The following is a 22,315-nucleotide window of genomic DNA, read 5'->3' as shown; positions in this document are numbered from 1 at the left end:
TTAAATACAACAAATCAATTTTTATATATCAGTTTTATACTATGATCAGAACGGAGGTTGGAAAGAAAGAGTGAGAAATGGGGTGGAGAGAAGACGGACAGAAGAACAGAGGCAACAAAAAAGAAGTGAACTAGCAGTTAGCCTGGTGGCATAGTGGTTAAGTTTGTGCACTCCACTTTGGCCACCTGGGGTTCATGGGTTTGGATCCCCAGCACAGACCTACACACTGTTCATCAAGCCATACTGTGCTGGCATCCCACATACAAAATAGAAGAAGACTGGCACAGATGGTAGCTCAGGGACAATCTTCCTCAAGCAAAAAGAGGAAGACTGGCAAAAGATGTTTGCTCAAGGCCAATCTTCCTCACCACAAAAAAGAGAGAGAGAGAAAGAAATGAACTCAAGGTGTGCATACTCATAGAAAAAAAAAAAGGCACACAGTACAGAGAGGAGAGACCCTGTTCACCAAGATGTGCACCATAATTACCTTAAATGTCAAAGGCAAGACTTTCCATTTCAAAGCTCCTAATTCATCAGCAATTCTCCCACTCATTTGTTTTTAAACCCACGAGAAATCTAAGATCATTTTTAAATAAAAGAACAAAGATACAGCATGTTCAAAATCAGGAAAATTGCGACCAGAAATCCTTGCAATATCAATGCATATCACCTATTAATTAGCTTTACTTGAAATTTAAGTCCCTCTAGTGATTAATATAGTTAATGGCAGCAAAGGATGACTACAGTATTAACAACCTGAGATGTATTTCACATGCAAGAAAGAGGAGAGCAATTTTAATTTACATTTCAGAAAATTCAGGGTAGGCATTTCTGCCCCTCAAAAATTGTACAGGTAATATGAAATATTATATAGATACATATATACACACCCTATGAAAACTCACTTCACAGAGATCGCATTGTGATCAAAATTTGGGGACTATTTAAGCACACAGAAAGGGAAAGCAAATGGGAATCGAAGTCTCTAATTTCCAGACCATCCTAATTTTATGGATTCAGCAGAGAACCTGAGATTTGCAAAGCAATGAGCAAGGAGCTGCAGGATTATAGGAGAAATTATCTTAATAATGATAGTGTCATGCTAATTACTATATAGTACTATACGTCATATATATATCTATTTTTATATATGTCACATAAATATAGCAAGCCTGAAAAGTAAGTACGGAACTTGAATTCTACTTTTTCTGATGATAAAAATAATATATGCTCAATGTAAAATAAATGAATAAGCACATTAAAAACAGAAAATATAAAGCAAGAATAAAATTTACTGATAATCCCACCATCCAAAGACATGCAGTATTAATATTAGATATACACACATACATTATAGACACACACACATACTCTTTGAGGATATTTTCTTTGAACATAACAAAACTACTAATAGCTAACATATATTCAGTGCTTCCTATGCTCCAGCCATCGTTCTAAGTGTTTTACTGTATTATTTTACTCAATCCCTACAACAACCGTGTGAGGTCAGAACTATCATTATCTCCATTTTACAGATGAGGAAATTGAAGCGCAGAGTGATTAAGTAAGTTCACATATATCACATATGCATCATTTTAGAAAAATACGATCACACTTTGCATGCTGCTTCCTAACCTAAACATTTTTCCACGTCAATAACATAGACGTCATTTTAACGGCTGCATGGTTTTCTAGTGTGTGGTTGTATATTTGCCTGATACCTTACTTTTGAACATTTAGGTTGTTTAAATTTTGGAGTTTGTTTGTTTTGCTATTATAAACAACTTCGCAAGGCCCACTGAGGTTGACAGTATTTCCCTTTTGCAAATGAGCACAAGGAGGTTCCACAAAGTTAAATAACCTGCCTGAGGCAACACAGATGTCAGTGGAACTGCTGGGCCCTTCTGGCACTCTGACTGCTATGAATTAGCTCTTTCCATTCTCCTGCCAGCTCCTTAAGGCCTTTACATTCTAATGGATGAGAGAAGTTGTGATGAGGTGGAATGAAATCAATCCCTTCTAAAAGGGAAGAACTAGCGTGATAGGATGAAAAATGCCCCGCCAAGATATGCCCCCATCCTAAACCCTGGGGTCTGTAAATGTTACCTTACCGCAAAAGGGTTTTTACACGTCTGATTGAGTCAAGGGTCTTGAGATGAGGAGATCATCCTGGATTACTGGGGTGGGCCCTCCAGGACCAGTTCAACTGACCCCATCCTATGAACAGAGCAATTAAGAGTGGTTTTTCAGGAACTGAGACCCCTTGCCCAGTCCAGACCAGATGAGACCACCAACCCAAGAAGTGGGCCTGTGCAAATGCCCGATAAGTGACCTTTTTGACATCAAAGGGTTGAAAACTCCAGCCTCAGATCATGCAAACACCACCATTTTGTGCTCGTGCATCCTACGAGCCATGAAACTTGACCACGCTTGCACAAATCCTCACTTACCTGACTTCTCCTTACCTCCAATCATCTATCTCCACACTTCAGACTGCCCTGCCCTTCATCCCGTAAGTTGTGCCCCAAGCCCTGAATCAGGAAGCCAGATCTGAGAGTATATGCCCCCTGTCTCCTTGCAGATCAATCCAGCAATAAAGCTGTTTTCTTTTCCCAAAAGTTGATGCTGTAATAATTGGTGCTTTTTTTATGCACATCGGGTAGGAGAACTGCAATTTTGTGCGGTAACACTCTCACAAATGACCTTAAAAGAAAGAGGCAAAGAGAGATTCGACACAACTGAAGAGAAGAAGGCAATGTGACCACAGAGGCAGACTGGAGTGATGAAGCCACAAGCCAAGGAATGCTGGCAGCTACCAGAGCTCGGAGAGGCAAAGAACAGATCCTTCCCTTAATTCTGCAGAGGGAATGTGGCCCAGTGATACTGATTTCAGACTTCTGGCCTCCAGAACTATAAGAGAATAAATATTTTGTTTTAAGCCACTCAGTTTGTGGTGAATGTTACGGCATCCATAAGAAACCAACACAACTAGTAGGAGGCATAAGCCTGAAGAAGGAGCAATGTGCTCCAAATAGGGTGAGACGGGATGGCCATTTGACCTAAGCCTTGCAGGACAGATAGGATTCCCTTTAGCAGGACAAGGGTTGGAAGGACATTCCAGAAAGAGAGTCAGCATGTGCAAAGGCACAGAGGTGAGAAAGTTTTTGGGGAGCCGCAATGGTCCGGCACGGCTAGAGTACAGACTACAGGAAAAGATGTGGCAGGAGAAGAGAATTCAAAGGTAGAACAGCCCTTACTGGTGGATAGGAAGGGGCACGAAGGCCCGCTAGGAAATCTGGGTGCTTATTTACAGTACCGTGGAGCCAAATGCAGATAGAATTGGTATTTTTATGGACTTGAGGATTTTGTTATTTTCCCTCATCCTCTCCTGAGAGACAGCAGAATGGTGGTCAGTTTCTAGCTATTTCAAAACGATCACCACTTTTTTGCTTGCTGTCAAGATGGTCTCCACTCTGACTTGTTATTCCCCTAGGGACATGTGGACAAAATCCTGCCTAAATGCTTTCTCCAGGGAGGGGGCAGGAAATACGACGGTGGGGTAGACCCACTCAATTCTACCTGGTGTCAACTGAGAGGACGCTCCTGCTCCCCAGGAAACCCACTCTGAAACATACCTGGTTGCTCTGAAATGTGGGTGGTCTCTGCCAAATAACCACCTCAACAAAGCAAGATCCTCCGTTAAATTGAGCTGCAGGAACTTTGTCTCTCATGCACAAAGTTTCCCTTTTGAAAGCTCTACTAAGCCAAAGGTCAGGCTCTCCCAACTAAACACAGCAGAAAAAACAAAGTGATGTAAACTGATATAATCGTCATTGTATCAGTTCTTCACCTCTTCACTCTTACTCCATAATTCCGCAGGTAGAACCTCCACTTCTTTCAGTTGGAACTAAATCCAAAACTAGGACAGTTTAGGGGACAACCTTGCCAGATGTGTAGCTACACGACAACCCCTTGGCATCCAGGCCATTGGATTTCCAGAAAAGGCACCCAGCCATCACTAGCTCAGCCCTTTGGAATTTTTCATCCTTGGCTAAAGTAAAGGTTAGAACAAAATAAACACAGTGATGGCTCTGTCCCATGGAGAACACTTTGGCCAAACACTGAGGAGAATGGGAAGGAAGAGGTGAGAACAAGATGAGAAAGGGAGGTGGCCTACCCCGTGGCCGAGTGGTTGGGTTCGTGCACGCTGCTTGGGCAGCCCAGGGTTTTGCCGGTTCGGATCCTGGGCTCGGACATGGCACTGCTCATCAAGCCACGTTGAGGCGGCGTCCCACATGCCACAACTGGAAGGAGCCACAACTAAAAATACACAACTATGTACCAGGGGGCTTTGGGGAGAAAAAGGAAAAATAAAATCTTAAAAAAAAGATGAGAAGGGGAGAGTGGGAGTGTGCCCACAGCAGAATGAATTTCCCCTGAGCATGGGGGAAGGGAGAAGCAAAGGGGCTGGCTATGGGAGAGCTCTGGTGGGGCGGGGTGGGGGCTGGGCCAAGCAGCCAGAGGAACAGAAGCTTTTCCTGGAAGGTGGCAGTGCAGCAAGGTGAAATCCAGGAGCAGCAGTTGAGGAAAATCAGAATGAGGGAAGAGCAGTTAGGGGGCAGCAGGGGGAAAGAGGAAGGAAGCGGCTTGGTCAGGAGAGGACACAGTCAGTAAGAGGAAGCGGGCCCCAGTGGGGGCCACTCGCAGAGAAAGTCTCAAGGGCTCAAGAGTGGCAGCCTCCACTGCCACCATTCCTGTCCAGCAGGGTTTGCTGCCTTAAAAGATACGGGTCTGGAACAGATATGAGCTGTTGCCCATCTTCTACCCGAGGATGGAGCAAGTGAGGGCAGGCCGAACTGGCACGAGTCCCTCCACCCTTAAGCCCCAAAAAATCTGGCCTCTAGAGGTTTCTGGTGGTCGCAAGTCTCTGACCTCCATCTAAGTTGGAGAATTGAGTTCCAATCATCATAGCCAGTGGAGAACTGCATACAAGGACTCTCTGCATTCCTTAACTAATTGATTTGGGGTCTTGAATTATGCAAGTTGACACTGTGCACTGCTTCCATCCTCTGAATAAAAATCTACTCATCCCTTTGGTCCCAGACAAAACTGTTCCATTTACCTAGTACAATTTCTAAAGGGTTTGATTCCTTCCTGTCTGAATCTAAAAATATACTGCTACCCTCATTAAAACATTGTTAATATATTAATCTCTGGTCTTTTGGTCTATTCTAACACACCAAAGAAAACCTTCCTTCCGTCTTAACTGTGTTTTATCCTTCAGTTTCCTCAGATTAAGTCCTTGTCTGGCCTTCTCCCATTCTACACTCCCACCCTTGCCCTAAATCGACTTAATCCATTAAAAAGATATCAGTGGAAACAGATTCTCTGCCTCTCTTCAATTCAAGCAACAGTTTTAAAAGCGTTTCCCCCCGGATTTCAGCAGGAACCTAAGGAAAGTGTCAATCTTTTCCCTCAGCTGAGGCTCTCTTCCACAGCTCAGCGCACCTCGCTCTCTAGCTCCCGCTCCAACAACACACCGGCTTTCTAGTCCCTCCTGGTATACACCCCAGCCCCAGAATGTCAGGAAGCCCACTGATCGAATGCACACGACCCATAAACCACGAAGTTCAGATAAGGGCCAGTAAAAAAGGAAGAAGCCCCAACCAGCAAGTAGTAAATCAGTAAAAGAAAATGAAGTAAAATAAAATAAGCCAGGTTAAAGAGAAACAGCTTCTAATTTGGAGAAAATGAACATCAGTTTCTAAAGAAAATTTAAATAGGACTACCGTTAACATCTTTTCACATTTTATAGATTAGCAGTATATAAATACACTAGAAAAAATTTTAAGATCATTCTACTGAAAACACCTGAATTTTCTGAGATGGCTTCTAAGGAGAATTGAACTCTTTTCCTATTGAGGGAGAAAAAAAGGAAAAATGGAACAGGAGAAAGTGAAGATGGTTAATGTATATTTTGCTTGTACAGATTTTTAACCAAAATCTGAGGTTTCCCAACCTTTTCCATAATGATTTTCTGTGCATTAGAGCCAGGTCAGTTATCCAAAGGCCTGAAAAAAGATAGGTCAGCCCTTGGAGAAATAGAGCCATGGCCAATTAGAATTGATGTAAAAATAGAAAATGCAATCCACATCTACGGTAGAGTGCTTGTTCCGGGCAGTAAGCTCTCTGCCATCAGATCATCATGGATACTCTACCGGCCAGCGTGAGGGGGCTGGTGCAAACGTGATCAGCCAGAAAGCTTTTGTGGTGTGCGTCTCTAAGACGGCAGTGACTGGATTTGATGGAGAGACGAAGTTTCAATTTCTCTCTCAATTGAAATCACCATGAAGCCAGAAGGAATCAGAGAGACTTTCCAGGCCTTCTCTCTGCTTCTCCAATCATGTGTTTTATAAACCCACTTCTGGGAAAGGGTCCTGCAATTACCTTGGAAATGCAGGAGGGCCAGGCCCGGTCTAACTTGACCTTGAGGATGGGAGAACTCTCTCTCATGCAGAACACATGAGAGGTGTCTTGGGGCTTGTCAGCCAAAGAGTTAGTCTCTGTGATGTGAAACCATCCCTTTCTCTTTTAAACCCACATGCACACACAGCCCTACCTCTTTACTCTTTTCTTTAGCTGAGGGTGGAAAATTCCATAAGCCTGAGCTGGCTAAGTGCCTGCTAAGCGTCTGGCCAGCTTGTATCCTGAAACACCTCAAGTCTGAAAGCAGTGCCCACTTACAAGAACTCCAGACTGAGGGAGTTTTGTGTGGGAAAAATTTTTTTAATTATGAAGAATTCAAGAAAACATCCAAATTGAAATTGCAGACTGCAAACCTCTATTACCTTCTTTGTCAAAAATTCTCAAAAGGGATGGTGCTTCCTCATTCTAAATCTGTGGAGACTTCTGCACCTGGCCCACAGTTTTCCAGTCTATCGCTCTCCACCATGATGTCAGTATCCTTGCTGGGAAGCCATCTGAGCCCAGGATTCCACCATTCCTCAACCTCCAGCAATGCATGTGCAGTAGGTAGAATAATGGTTTCCCAAAGATGTCCACCTCTTAGTTCCCGGAACCTGTAACTATGCTACTTCACAAGACAAAGGGGATTTTGCAGACGAATTAATTAAATTAATGACAGAGATGGGGAGATGACTGGATTATCCAGGTGGGACCAATGTAACCATAAGGGTGCTTCTAAGTGAAGGAGGGAGGCTAGAGAGTCAGGATCAGAGAAGGAGATGAGATGAAACAAGCAATGTCAGAGTGATCTGATGTGAGCAAGACGCAATCAGCCATTGCTGGCTCGAAGACAGAGGAAGGGGCCATGAGCCAAGGAATGCAGGCAGCCTCTAGAAGCTGGGAAAGGCAAGGTAATGGCTTCTCCCCTGGAGCTTCTGGAGTGGGTGAGGCCTTGCTGACACCTTGGCAGACTTCTGACCTCGAGAACTGTGAGATAATGAATCTGTGTTGTTTTGAGACACCAAGCTTATGGCAATTTGTTACAGTAGCCACAGGACACTAACAGGCCATGCATCTGGTCCACCCCTCAGCAGGGCCACTGGCTGGGCCTCCTCATCCCAGGCACTCTGCCTCCTCTGAGTTCTCCAGGCAGACTCTCGCCCCTTCAGTCCACAGTCCTACTGTGCTGAGCTCAAGCTGTTATACAGTCATGGTGAGGGGAGGGCAGCCCTCCCCAGGGCCAGCAACAAGACCAGAACTCACTCCTAGAGGAACTGGACAACTGGCCGGAAAACCAAGGCAGGGTGTTCGATACCGGGTAGGGGGTCAAAACAAGGACACAGTGACTGGGACAGTGGCAAAGGGGATAAGGAAAAAGATAAGACCTAGTGACCAGAAACAGATTTTAAAAACAGGGCAGCCTATAGGACTTCAAGGCCCAGAACCTGAGCTCTGATGTCCTCTGATGGCCCCTGCTTAGGCCCAGGCTGGTCTCTGAGCCTGCTGCGGTGCTGGGCCGGCAGTGGGCAGCAGTGGCATGGGGAGTAGCTCCAGCTACATGCAGAGACAGGAGGGACGGCGGGAGGGGGCAAGGAGGGCGAGCTGGGCTTCAATTACAGAACTGAAACAAGAAGTCTTATGGACTTCTCTTCTGGCTCTCCCGGTGAGATGTCTACCAGACCGTTTCATTTCGAAGGGCACAGTACCTCTACCAGCAGTTGCGTCGGTCACCAGTATGGAGGAGCAATTCTCCCTGGGGTCAGGCTAGCAGGGAGATCCTTCTCCACTCCACAAGCAATAGAGCGTGATGCAAACACTCTGCTGGACAGGAGAGCTATTGGCCTCTATGAGCTTTTAAATAACCATTTAGTTCAACATTTGCAAGTTGATTCAGAGCCCTCCTGGATTTAAGTTATTTCTTGGTGGTAAGTTAGACACTTTAGAAGGTGGCATCCCCTCCTTCAGGTCTCTAATAAACCCATTTAATGCACCGAAGCATTAGGAACTTATTAACCTATGAAAATAAACTGGTGGGGCAGGCCTGGTGGTGCAGCGGTTAAGTGCACATGTTCCACTTCAGTGGCCCGGGGTTCGCCGGTTCGGATCCCGGGTGCGGACAGGGCAGCACTTGGCAAGTCATGCTGTGGCAGGCGTCCCACATATAAAGTAGAGAAAGATGGGCATGGATGTTAGCTCAGGGCCAGTCTTCCTCAGCAAAAAGAGGAGGACTGGCAGCGGATGTCAGCTCAGGGCTAATGTTCCTCAAAAAAAAAAAAAAAAAGCAAAAAAAGAAAATAAACTGGTTATGCCAACAGCACTCTTCCACTCACACCATGAACACTGACCACAGGTCCTGCAAGGCATAAAGCTGGCAGTTTCTCAAGTGGGAAAACTAAACTACTAATATAAAAGGCACGCAGAGAAATATATATGTTGTTATTTTTGGACGGCACTAACGCACTTGAAAAAAAATCCTAACAGTTCCATGAAAACGATCCCAGGTACCTCTGCAGAGCCAGTGTTCTGGAGACTTTTTTCCATATAGTTATTGAAATAGCAAAGAAAGGAAGAGCAGCCAACTGCAACCAGTTCTCAAAATCCTTCGGCTTACTTTGGCAAGGAAGAATCTATACTGATCTCGCCCACGTTTCTCAAAAACAACCCCACCCCTCTTTTTTTGTGGTCTACACCTCCTACTTTCCCACTAAAGAGATCTAAGCTTGTTCAGAAATAAACACTGTTTCCCAATAGAAGGCGATCATCACCAAAACCACACAGAGGGAGCTTCCTCCACCTGATGCATTCTGGAATCCGGCCCAGGAGCTAGGGCTTCTCTCCCTAATTACGCCAAAGGACTCGGGACCCCTGGAGCCCAATACCTGTTCTGGCATTTAGTGACTCTGGGTGACCCACAGCCTGCTTCACTTGACACCATGCCTCTGCTTCCCACTCACAGAAGAGAGGTGACGGCGACGAGCTATGTGTTTGATAGTGACCTGTGAGAACACGGGAGGTCACGGGCACAACAGCATTTTTACCTCCTCGTAAGACCGGGGCTATGAAAATACAAGGTCTTGTCATCATCTAAACAACATTTTATACAAATACAGTCCCCAGCCTCCTGACACACTTTGCTGAAACACTTCAAATAAAGATGTTCTGTCTCAGAGGAAGCACATGGGACGCCTTAACTAAATCACACCCAGTAAAGGGCTTCAGTCATTTAGGGAAAGCAGCATGAGAGGAAGCTGAAGTACGAGGAAATCTTCAACATTTCTCAGCAGCTTGAAACAGACGATCTGACATAAGCTGTCAGGAAAGGCAAAAATACAACTTCCTGCAAACGATAAACTCAATGGGCAATAAAAATAAGGTCGAGAAGAATTGCAGGAAATCATTAATAGCAAATTTAGGTGTGATTGTGCGAGGCTGTGCGTAGACAATAGGTAAACCGTGGCATATTTTCCACGGTATTGACTATGCTGGAAACCTGGACACATTCTTCCTAATAGAACTTATCCTGCTACCACAAAACCAGAATAGCCAAATATAAAAGGACATTAATTTCTTAGGAGACCTTTAAGCTTGAAATTTCTTCCACTAAAATACATGTTTCCAAAATAGATCTTTAGAAAGGCATTTGAATCTCGATATTTACTTGATTTTTAAAAGTGAGGATTAATGAGCGAAAGGGATGTCAATAAAGTTTGAGAGGGAAAGGAAAGAGCGTTGAAGTTCTAGTCTTCCATACAGAGCCTGACTCTCCCCTGGCCATCCCTTCGCATAAACCGCACTGAACAGCCTGTCCTAAAGGTGAGTGCTTCTCCCAAAAGCCATGCATGAAAGCTCCCAGACTGGAGGACCTTCCCCCGGGTCATAGGACAGGCTGTTCCTCCCCACTTAAGAACTAGCCTTCCTACTCATTCATCCGACTCCTCTGAAGGCAAGAACTGCCAAAGACCCAGAGCCCTAGCTCACATCACTGGGCTCTTCAATATGACCAAGTCCAACTGGGAGTGGATATTACCAAGAACCTAATGGAGACAGATCTGCCAGCTTATTCTTCCAGGATGGCTGTGATTCTTGGCTCAGCCTGTAGCTCACCCTTTGGGGCATAATTTGGAGCAAGGAAACAAAAAAGCAAGGGTACCTGCTTCCCTTCTGCCAGTCTACTTTTGAACCTCTGTTGACTTGTAACACATACACAAGAGACTTCTTTTGCCCACCATAAAGCCTGCGAAGAGTAATAAGAGCCAACAGTCGTTAAGTGCTTTCCATGTGGCAAGCCCCGCTCTAAGTGCTTCACAAGCAACAACAACTTTCAGCCTTTCAACAAGCCCACGAGATGGCTATCAAGGCACAGAAGGTTAAATAACTGGCCCACGGTAACCCAAAGGAGCTGAGCTGAACTTTGAACCCGGGCTGTGTGCTTCCAGAGCCCACTTGTAACCACTCTGCTCTAACAAGCACAAGCTTCCAGGCAATGGAGCTAAATGAGACTGTCCCTTTGCCCCGGTTACTGCTCTGGAAGCCTCCAGGATGGGGCCCTGCAAGAATCAAGAAGGCATCTGGCTAGAGAAAGACAAACTCTGTATGACTCCACTCATAGGTGGAAGTTGAACATAGAGACAAAGAGAACTGATTGGTGGTTACCAGGGGAAAGGGGGGGTGGGGGGAGGGCACAAAGTGTGAAGTGGTGCACCTACAACATGACTAACAATAATGTACAACTGAAATTTCACAAGGTTGTAAACTATCATAATCTCAATAAAAAGTTTAAAAAAAAATAATCAAGGCAAGACAAAGAGACACATTTTGAGGAGGCCAATTCTGATCCCCCACAATAGTAGCTAATAAAATGCAATATAATTTAAAAAAAAAGGCATCTGGCTCTGGGTTGATATAAGCAACAGGCCAAGGTTCCCCATGAACCCCTCTGCCCTCCTGACAAAAGCTAAAGGGAATCAAAGGATCTAAATCCCGAAGAGCTATGTCATAAAATTACCATTGGGGTTTACGGAAAAAGGGAAACAGCTCGAGCTCCTTCTCCCTCCTGGTTTCTGGCCTTCCCTTCTATGTTAAAAAAAAAAATTTCAACACGCCTTACTGAGGATTCTGTATCTCAGAAGAATGCAAAACCAGGTAGGTGAGTGACTCCTCTGAACTGAATTCCAACAAACAAGTAAGGGGGCTCCTGAGGTGGAGCACTGGGGATGTGGGAAGGCAGCAAGCACTTCTTGCGGCCAGAGGGCAAGTAAAGGAATGCCAAGGTGAGTTACACATGTACACTGGATACGAATTTCTCCAAGCGTTAGACACCACCATTTACCTTCCCTGTCCCCACTTAAAAAAAGGCCTCTCTAGTCAAACAAATGTGGGAAATGCCATAGACATTAACTGTTCATTAGCAAAAGACTATTTAACACTGTTGAACCCAGAAAGGACCGAACTCTTGAAAAACATTGCGGATCACAAAAAAAAAGAGCATGGTGGGTGAGGGCACAGAGATGATGTAAGTAACAGAACATAGAAGGCAGAACCACTGGCCTCCTGCTATGCTTCGAGCTTCCCTATTTCAGTTATTTGCATACATCTCATCTCCCTTCCGGGCTTGTGAGTGCCTCCAGAGCAGGAAACATCCTATTCAACCTCTTCAGGAACCTGGGAAAGTAGGCTGGTCAGCCCCTACCCCCTTGGCTCAAGCCTTGGCAGGGGGAGCGGCCCAGGGGTGATACAACTTCCCACCACTGTTCTAACTGGAAGTCCAGGGCTGGCCTCCAAACCTTTCCTCCACGCCCTGCCTCCCACTTCCCTAATCACCCCCAAAGGTGTAAAGCTCTTCAATCAGCTAATCTCGCCTACAATCTCATCTCTGTCCCTCAACCCTGGCTCTTCCTCCTCTTCCTGATCCCACTTGGAACACTTTCTTCTATGCCCTCAAGACCCCTAGGCTTTTGCCAAAAACACAACCCTGCATGCTCGGCCTTTCCCTAGGTTATCTCCACCTCCTTGCTTAACTGAAACCTGGCTGTGCCCTGACAACGCTCTCATGTAGAGGTTGCTCTTTTTTTTTCCCCTTCCCCTATCAGCAAACATGCTTATCCTCCTGTTTACCCAAGCTGAGACACCTCAGCTCACCGTGACTCCACCTCCTCTCTTCTCTCTCTCTCTCTCTTCCTCCCACTTCTTCCTTCCCCCCTTCTCCCCCACTTCAAGAATCACCAAACCCTGTTGATTTTTATCACTGAAATGTCTCTTACATCTTCCCCCTTATCTCCATTCTCACCGACTCAGTTACAGCTTTTGTTCTCTCTCTGGAACTATAACTATAGTTACCTAGCCTCCAGTCACCCAGCACCCGGTCCTCCTACACATTGTTGCCAGTGTATTTCCCGCTGAGTCCCTACTGCATTCCAGGCACTGTGTGAGGCACTGGGCATAGACATGAATACAGCCCCTGACTTCTCGGCTCATATCCAGAACAAGTAAGAAACATTGCCCCTACTCCATTGTATTGTGATAGACTCTTCTAGAACACTTTTTTTCACCAGATCTTTTTTTCAACCTTCATAATCACTTAAACAGCAGACGCTTTCCATATATTACCTTCTTTAATCCTCACAAGAACTCCACAAGGTAGGTACAAGTATTTATCCCCATTTCACAGATGAGGAAAGAGAAACCTGGTTACTTGCCTCAGTCCACAATGCAAACAGGTGACAGGGGGCAGATTCAAGCCCAGATCTGACTCTTGGGCCTGTGTTCGGCCTCCCACATTGTAAGTAGGACACTGAAACCTTGGAAAAGAGCCCAAACAGGGTGACCATGATGGTGAAAAATCTTGAAACCAAGTCATGTGAGGAATGAAGGAAAGAAATGAAGGCTCTTTGACTTTGTGAAGAGTGAATTTAAAAATGACACAATGCCCATCTCCAAATATTTGAAGGGTTGTCATGTGAAAGAGGAAGCAAACATATTCTGTGTGGCTCCAAACAGCAGAGCCGGGCCTGGCCCACGGTGGAACTTAGAGTAAATTTCAGCTCAAGAACCTTCTCTGACATAGCCCTCTAAAATAGGCAGGAGCGTTTAAGGAGAAGCTAAATAATCATTTGTCAGGGTACGTGTAGGGGCCTTTCCTGCCTTGAGTGGGCAGGTGGTCTAGATGAGTGTTTCTGTGCACATCAGAATCACCTCGGGTAGTTTTTAAAAATACAGATGCCTAGCCCCACCCTAGACCTATCGAAACAGAATCTTTGGGGTGGAGACCGTTATTGCAAGAATTACAAACAAGGAAATAAGCCTGTAAGAAGGTTCACTCAAATCCTCAAAAGAAGAAACACAAATGGCTCATCAACATATGAAAAACTGGTCAAGAGTCCTCAGAGAAATGCAAATTACAACAGCGATGTACCATTTATCTCCCATCAGATTGCAAAGATTAAAAAATATTAATAACCAGTGCTGGCATGGGAGAGGGGAAATGAACACTCGCCTATTCCGCTGGTGAAAGAGCAAGTGGCAGCAACTTTCTGCAGAGCAATTTAACAGCATGTTTAAGAGGAATTCTGAATACTAAAAACGTGTCTAATGTTTGAACCAGCTAAGGGGCAATCTAGCCAGTTTGACAATGTCTGCCCCAAAACGGTCACTCAATTAATGTTTATAGGGGCCGGCCCCGTGGCCGAATGGTTAAGTTCGCGCTCCGCTGCAGGCGGCCCAGGGTTTCACTGGTTCGGATCCTGGGCGCGGACATGGCGCCGCTCATCAAGCCATGCTGAGGCGGCATCCCACATGCCACAACTAGAGGGACCCACAACTAAGAATATACAACTATGTACAGGGGGCTTTGGGGAGAAAAAGGAAAAAAAAATTTTTTTTTAAATTAATGTTTATACTAGCACTGTCCAAAAGAACCTTCTGCAATGGTAGAAATGTCCTCTATGTGTGTTGTCCTATATGGCAGCCACCAGCCACATGTGGGTATTGAGCACTTGAACTGTAGCAAGTACCATTTAGAAGCTGATTTTATTTTTAATTAATTTAAATGTAAAAGGTGGCTGGTAGCTACTGTGCTGGACAGCTTATGTTTATAACACAAAATTAGAAATTGTCAAAATATCAATCAATAAAAGACGATCAGCTATAGTACAACCATAGCGCAATTTTTGGCAGTCACTAAACACGATTATGTAGATTTATATTTACTGATGTGAAGAAATATTCATGAGATATCGATAAGTGAAAAACTTATTTAAAAGTCTGTATGATATACTTTTTCAATCTGTTTTCATATATACATACAGAGAGAAGAGTTTCGACACATATACATCAGAATATTAACAGAGCTCCCTCTGAGTAATGAGATGGTGATAATTATTCTCTTTTCTGTTTTCCTAACTTTTCTACAATAAACGCGCATTTATTATGAGCAAAAAACAAATAAAGCAAAAAACTCATTTATTATGAGAAAAAAGCAATAAACACTTCAAAAAGAAGGCTTATTGATAATTAGAATAGGAAAAGAATCAATCAGGAGAATTTGTCTAACATGTTCCTCTAGGAAAACAAATTCTACTATTTGGTGCTCCAAGATGGTTCACAGCAAACTCTGCACGGGGCTGTGGGACAGAGCCTCCAGCAGTGGCTTGCCCTGGGCCCTCCTAACCTGCAGAAGCCCTCGGGAGTGAGCCTATCTCATGTGTAGGCCGACACTCCTGTTAACACTCCTGACCCTCAGTTCATTCAGAGCCAAGCTAAGTTTCACAAGTGGAAACGCCTGGTCAAGAAGCCCGCTGGAACTGGCTTTATTCCACAGTGTATGTTGTTTTGTCCTATATTAAGTACTTTCCACTGACTCCCCTGGGAAGAGGGAGCTGGGGAGCTGGTTCGGTTCGTTTTCAAGCCTTCCCTAAATGCGAACCTAACAAACATTCCACGCAAAGGTAGTTGTGTGTGCGGGGGGGGGGGGGGGGGGGGGGGGGGGGCGGGGAGGTTAACAGCGGCAGACGCTTTTCTGCCATTCTGTTTAGGGAGAGTTTTTCTCTGCTGGAGTTAGGATATGAAATCTAGCCGGTGCCAGTCCGGGGAGTGCATGTGTTACCCTGCCTCAAGGGGCTACAACCTGTAACATCTAGCAACTCTTTCCTGATCCTTTGGCGCACAAGGAATTGAGGGTAAATTCAGCAGTGGCAAGCAACTAGTATTTATACACCTACCAGGTGACTTTCCCAGGCTGACACAATGCCTCCTCTTAGGAACAGACAGAATACAAGTTTACCAACTGCCTTTGTTTCCCCTGAGGCACAAATAGCTACATCCTGAATTATAACAAAAACAGCGTTAAAACTCTGCATGTGAACCACATCCGTATAAAAACACTTCTCAATTAATCACATACGCTCTCAGGCTATAATATTCCTCCCCAAGCCCCTCTTGAGAAATCTCTGCCAGCAGTTAATTCTGTAATTATCCCTTTCCCCGAGCTAAAACTGACCTTCGTAAATATGCCGAACTTACAGGAAAACGCAGCACCCAAACAGTCTCTCTTTCTCCGTCTGCTTCATGACATGGTTAATAGATTCGTGGAAGTACCAAGAACTGAATGAAGGGCTGAATACACAACTACATGCTATATATAGCCCAGGCCTTCTGAATTTCTCAAACAGTGAGCAAAACTGTATGATGTTAACAACATGCCAACAAGGGTATAATTGTAACAAAAACCCACGTAAACAGGAAACACTGTATATTTGCTGTGCACTTGTTCAGCTTGGTGGGTTTATCCAAGCTCTAGCGAGAGAGACACCAGAGGAAAGCCTGATCTGCGGAAATGTAGTCCTCTGGCTATGTGACTCCAGAGTGAAGCCCTAACGCAAGTGTCGTGGGTTTATAGCAGCAAGTGTAAATCCTACCTCAGCTGTCCCTAATAAACACTTTGGGGCTTAAATCAGAAAGAATCAGAAGTTATGGCGGCAGCTGCCACATGGTCCGCTCACTCTCCAGCCACCCATGGCTTTGCTAACTTTGGTTAACAGCTCTTTGTGTCAGAAAAGCAGGGGCCAAGAAAGAGAGCCATTTAGGAGATTCCACTCCCTTTAAGACTGTTTCCTTATTTCTTAATTGACTGAACTGTTTAAAAATAGCATTCACTAAGGTGCTATGAATAATCTAAAATTGATTTGGGTACACCACCTGGGTGTTCTATTGACAGACACATAGACTCAATCCAGGTTGGAACTAATAAAAACAAACGAAGAAAGTCATCCACATTCACATCTAATTACAGCACGTCTAGCATTGTGTCCTGCACGTAGTAGGGGGCTCGACAGATATTGGTTTAGATTCCTAAATCTGTTCCCCCCTTCCTCTAAAATCTCAACGTGGATCGCATACCAGAGTAGTAAATAAGTATCATTCCTGTGCCTTGCCTGGTAAAAATCTGTGGCCTGGGTCCCAAGTAAGCTAGGCTGGCAGTATCTCCCAGGAGAGTCACCAGCTTTGCCACAGAGTCCCTGGTTAGGGAGGGGCAGCTGCACCTGTGCCACACAAAATTCTTTTTAAAACCTAAAATCCTGAGCAAGCAAGCTAATGTTAACTTTTTGCTGCTGAGGGTGGCAGGTCAAATGCTGGTCAAATCCCAGGGGAGGTTTGCCGAGTCCCATTTATTCTCTTGAGACCATCTGTCCACTTCACAGGCTCCCTTCACACAATGTGGTAAAGGGCCAGCCACCCCTGCTCAAGCAAGGTTCTCTTTCTTCCTGAATTCAGGAAAGCGTTTCCTGTGCTAGGCAGATTGAATCACTTGTTAACAATCATCCAAGATGAGGGCCTTGGTATAAATGCCCTGCACTCAGCTTGCCTTCCTTTCTTTACTGGCTGCGATGACAATGGAGGTTCCAATCTGACCCCAACAGGACCTCATTCTAAAATCAGTGAAACACACAATAAGCTGGTCCCATTAAAACAACATGAAAGGCCCGGGTTTAGCTCTGCTGAACAGCAGGATTAAACTTTCAAGGGTCCAGCCATGATGGAGAGATTTCTTTACAGTCACTTGGCTCTGCACGGTTGTAGCTATTAGGGATCAGATCTTTATCTCAAAGGTACATATTTTACCTTTGATCCTCCTCCAGAACTCCCACTAATGTCAACTTTCTCCACTGTCGGGATCAGGGCCCTGGCCTCCCTTTAATGTTGGTTTTATCGCAGATTCTACAAGATCAACAGACAAATTACAAGGAAAAGCTGTGAAGTTCCCTTCCGATGATAAGTTGTTTTAACAAAAAGAGCCCACTTTTAAAAACGGTGAAATTTAAACAGCAGACGACACGCTGTAAGGTGGAAGGAGTGGAGAGAGACAAAAACGAACAAACAAAAAACCAAAGTAACAAAACAAACACTAATTAACCAGTCTGATTGCTTATTTAGGGTTTGCTCGCTTGTCCAGGAAATTGGCAACGAGCGTCTTAAAAACAGGAGAAGGGGCAAGCGCCCGTTAGCACCCGTCCGCTTCCCTCCAGAGTCAGACAATCTGGATGCGGCTGAGGGTGCGATGGGAGGGCTCCCAGGGGGTCAGCGCGCTTTCAATTCCCCATCCCCCAGCCCTGAGCGGTGGGGCTCTGGCCCCAGGTCCTCCATCCCTGGACTGGCACACACCATCTTCCCCGAAACCTTCACGGCCCCATCTCCTTGCCTCTCGAGCGCTCCCGGGTCCTTCGGGACACCTTTGCCCTGCGGCGGACCCCGCGCCCGCTCACCCCCGGAACCCGGTCGTTTCCAATCCCCTCCCTCCGCGGCAGCAGCTGCAGCAGCACCCCTTCCACACACCCATCACCACCCTCTCTCCCCAGTAGCAGGAGGAAGTCGCTCTGCTTCCTCTGTTCTCACCGCCCGCCGGAGCTCGGGCGCCTGGGGCTTTTTGGGTGGGGTTCTTTTTTGTGTACACGGTGTGTGTGTGCGCGCGAGTGTGTCTGTGCAAAACGCACATCGCATCCTTCAGCCTAGGCTGCCTCAGGTGCCCGCAGGAGGGACTCAGGACCTCATCGCGCCCTGGTTCCCGGCTCTTTGTGCCGGGGCTCGGGCAGCGCGAGGTCCGCTCCCTAGCTCACATCCCCCGCCGGGCCGCGCTTCGGAGCCCCGCGCCGGGCGCAGCCGTCCCAGCCCCCGAGAGCCTGTCGGCGTCCAGCCGGGCGCACGCCCCGCCGCACCGAGCAGCCGCGGTGCTGTCAGCGGGCGCCCGGGACTCGGACCCCGGCCAGCGGCGGCGGGGCGAAAACTTACTGAAGCGAGAAAGAGCGCGCGGCACCGCCGTTCCGTCCCGGTCCCCGCGCGCGGGAAGCCACCCGGTCGCTCTCGCCCGGAGCGCGTCCCCCGGGACGACCCGTCCCCCGGACACTCACCAGCACCACGGAGCCCCGTACGGCCTCCGACACGCTCTGCCGGAGCTCAGCCGCCGTGCCGGGCTTGCTGAGCCGCTTGGTGAATTTGCGCACTTCGGCCATGGCAGCGACGGACGGGTCGCGGGCGTGCTCACTGCCCGGGGCCGGGGCGGCCGCGGCCGCTGCTGCTCCGGCTGTTTACACGCCGGCCGGCCGGCCACATCGCAGCTCGGCGGCGGCGCGGCTCCCGCTGCCCCTCCCTCCCTCCCGCTGCCCCTCCCTCCTTCCCTCCTTCGCTCGCTCGCTCGCTCCCTGTCCTGCCCCAAGGCGGCAGCGGCGGCCACTCCCTCCCCTAGAGAGCCGGAGCTCTGCTCGCGACCAGCCCAAGAAGGAGGGTGTGTCTGGCGAGGAAGGGTGGGTGGAGGGGGAGGGAGAACTGGAGGGGGGGCGAGGGTCACGAGGGAAGAGGGGGGAAGTGGCAACCGCTCGGGCTCCGCCCGCAGCTGATGTTGCTGGTGCAGCCGCATCCGGGAGGGGAGATCTGGCTGCTTCATTTTTCGCGTGCGTGTGTGTTGAGGGGTGGGGGGGGAACGAAACGTCTCCAAGTGTGGGGCGTGCTCCACCCCAGGGCTCCTTTCCTGCCCCAGAGGCTGCAGTGGCCGCAGGAGGGCTGGGCAACTCTCAGGTCCTCCCACCCCGCAAGCCCCCAGGGCCGAGGCGGCGAGAAGCGGCCGCCTATTGTGTCTCCGCCGGGGAGGGGTCGCGCCGATGTCGAAGGAGGGAGAGCGGTCTTCTGGCCGGAGCGGCTCGGCTGGTCCTCGCCTCCCCACACCGTGTCCTTCCCCAGTCCGTCCTCCTCACCGGGGCAACCCGGGGAGGGAGCAGGTTTCGGGGAGAGGAAACTTTCTGTAGCGGAACCCACTCCCCATCCCCACCAGGGCGGGCGAGAGCTGGGTGGCGGGGCCTGAGCCTACGGCAGGTTGTCTAGTTCAGCAGTGACTGTGCGCTGGGGGCGGGGTGGAGGTGGTATTGAGAAGGCCATTGCCTGGAATCTGGAGGACTTACGGGTCTTCTAGAAGCTTTTACATGTGCCCTATCACCTCTCCATTTCCTACTTCTTTCCTTATCCTCTTCACCTTCTAAGAAATTGTTTTCCAAGAATCAAAGAAAATCTTCTAACTGGATGTAAAAGAAACATGCTTAAGACAGAAATCAGGATGGGAATCTTGAAGGACTAGTGACCCTGTAAAACCTCTCAAGTGCAAAATGAGAGGCTCCACCGATCGCAGCAATTTTCTGTCTCCTTATTTCATTTCCTGAGAGTTGGAAATGGCCGATAATTTCTGGGGACCCACGCAGTCCTTCTAGGAAAGTTCCTACCACTGCCGTTCGGCACTTTTCCCAACTGCAAACACCAAGCAGTCACACCTACGTGTAGGACTTAGTTATGAAAACAAGGGCATGGTTGATGGTTTCTGTGAACCCAAGAAAGGGCAAGTCTCTTAGCAGCAACTCTATATCAGCAGTCATCACCTTAGTCCCAATGAAGCACCGATAGAGGGTCCAAGAGGGCTTGGGACCTGGAAGTCCTGTAAAGGTAGAGGCCTCGAATCACCAATCTTGGCTTGGCACAGTGGGTGTGTATGTAAAATGTGTTCATTGTTGAATGTAGATGAATCAGCACAAATCCGTGCCCTCCGTTTTATGAATGCCTGTGTGGCCCACACTGTTGGTTGCCTTCATAACACTTTTTCCTTGCTAAGAGAGCTCAGGTTTGCTTCAGGTAAAGGGCAGAGCCACAGGGCTTAGGGAAGGCAGGCCCAGCTCCAAGTGATGAATTATGACTGGTTAAAAAAATCATGATAATCTCATTCTTCCTTACTAGAGGAACCGTCTTCACTGCCATTCACTTTGGGCCAATGGAATATAAAAGAGTGGGAGGAGGGCTCCTGAGAAAGTTTTTCCACCTTGATAAAAAGAGATAGGCAGGGAGATCTCTGCCTCCCTTTCTTCTTGAGAGGGGTGTTTTCTTATGTGTCTGCCTTTGGCAGCCATTTTGCAACCATGAGGGACGACCAAGATCATCGCAGAGAAGCCAATCCAGAATCCATACAGCGTTGAACTAACCATAGTACTACCTACCTCTGCATTCCTTTCAATGTGATAAAAGTAAACCCTTTCAGTTTATGCAGCTTTTAGTTGAATATTCTGTTCCTTTTAGCCAAAGGCATCCTTACTATTACAGACTCTATTATAGCCACTGAAAGTACACAGGGTCCCTTTGACAGGCAGGGTCCCTCTTCTGCGGGAGCTTACATTCTAGTGCCAGCAAATGAACATGTTAATTTCAGAAAGAGATCAATACTATGCAGGGAATTAAATTAAGGTGACATGATAGAGAGTAACTGGAGTTGGGGACCTAATTTAGAGTAAAGGGTCAATGAAGGCCTCTTTGAGGAAATGAAAAGTGGGTTGAGTCTTGAAGGAAAAGAAGCAGCCGGGGAGAGAGCGGAAGTAGAGCACTCCAGGCAGAGGAGTGACGGGCCCAGCGGCCTGGAGAAGGGAGCAGACTTAGTGTGTTCAAAGCCAGAAAAAAGGCCAGTGTGGCTGGAGCATAGAAGGAAGAAGAGTGGTATGAGAAGGAGTCGGAGAAGTAGGCAATTTCTGCAGAACCTCCTGAGCCATCAGAAGCATATGTCACAGTGATGGTGAGCAAACACCATCTGGTCGTTGTGCAGGCTCCACGCTCATTCCTGGGACTGTAGGTTTCACTTTTTCGCTTTAGGGCTTCTGTTTAATTATATAAACATTGAGCACTGTGCTATGCCCTGAGGGAGGATGCAAGATGAAATAAAGACATTGTCCTTTCCCTTCAGGAAAAAATGAAAGTCTAATAGAGAAGTATTTATGATACTAGGTAGTATGTGACAAGGACCATACTTGAGGTAAAGAGGCAGATGAGATCACATCTGATTAAGGTCTATGGAAGGCTTCCTGAAGGAGGGGGTGTTTGAGCTGGACCTTGAGGCTGAGTAGGATTTGGACGTGACTGTACTCACAGACTAAAGGGAAATTGTAGGGCAATCCCACAGCTCCCAACAGGGCATTTAATTGGGTGATTTCTACATGTGTTAAATGTCCTTGATTTCATCACAAATTTACCTGTCAGTTTAACACTATCCTAATTAAACCTAAGATTCAAGTATTAGAAATGCTGTTGAGCCCTTTAACCTAGAAATTCCACGTCTATGAATCAATGCCAAATAAAACCTCTTGCATGTGAACTGAGACACCTGCATAAAGATGCTCTTTGTATCAGTGTTTGTAAAAGCAAAGTATTAGAAACAACCTAAGTGTCCACTCCTAAGGGACTGCTTTATCCTCAATCCCTAGACCAGTGCCTGGCACATCGTAGGTGCTCAAAAAATATTTGTTCAGTGAGTGAATGAATAAGTGGACATACATGGTTCATT

General features: G+C 46.9%; 1 protein-coding gene across 5 annotated transcripts in view; it reads right to left on the bottom strand.

The window, feature by feature from the left end:
- DOCK11 (dedicator of cytokinesis 11) overlaps positions 1–19,161 on the bottom strand; it is a 183,377-nt gene extending 164,216 nt beyond the window's left edge. For 3 of the 5 annotated variants that reach the window (XM_044763097.2, XM_014860971.3, XM_070503277.1), the window contains exon 1: positions 18,864–19,161. In XM_044763097.2, the coding sequence (XP_044619032.1) occupies positions 18,864–18,965 (102 nt within the window). In that variant the 5' untranslated portion in view covers positions 18,966–19,161. Of the gene's footprint in view, positions 1–2,111; positions 2,218–18,863 lie in introns of all 5 variants that reach the window. The other 2 variants (XM_070503278.1, XM_044763098.2) reach the window with 2 other exon arrangements.
- Positions 19,162–22,315: the final 3,154 nt, after the last annotated feature.

The sequence above is a fragment of the Equus asinus genome, chromosome X (genome assembly GCF_041296235.1).
Source record: "Equus asinus isolate D_3611 breed Donkey chromosome X, EquAss-T2T_v2, whole genome shotgun sequence".
Classification (NCBI taxonomy): domain Eukaryota; kingdom Metazoa; phylum Chordata; class Mammalia; order Perissodactyla; family Equidae; genus Equus; species Equus asinus.
Note: the sequence above shows the minus strand (reverse complement) of the source record. Positions and strands in the feature narration are given on the sequence as shown.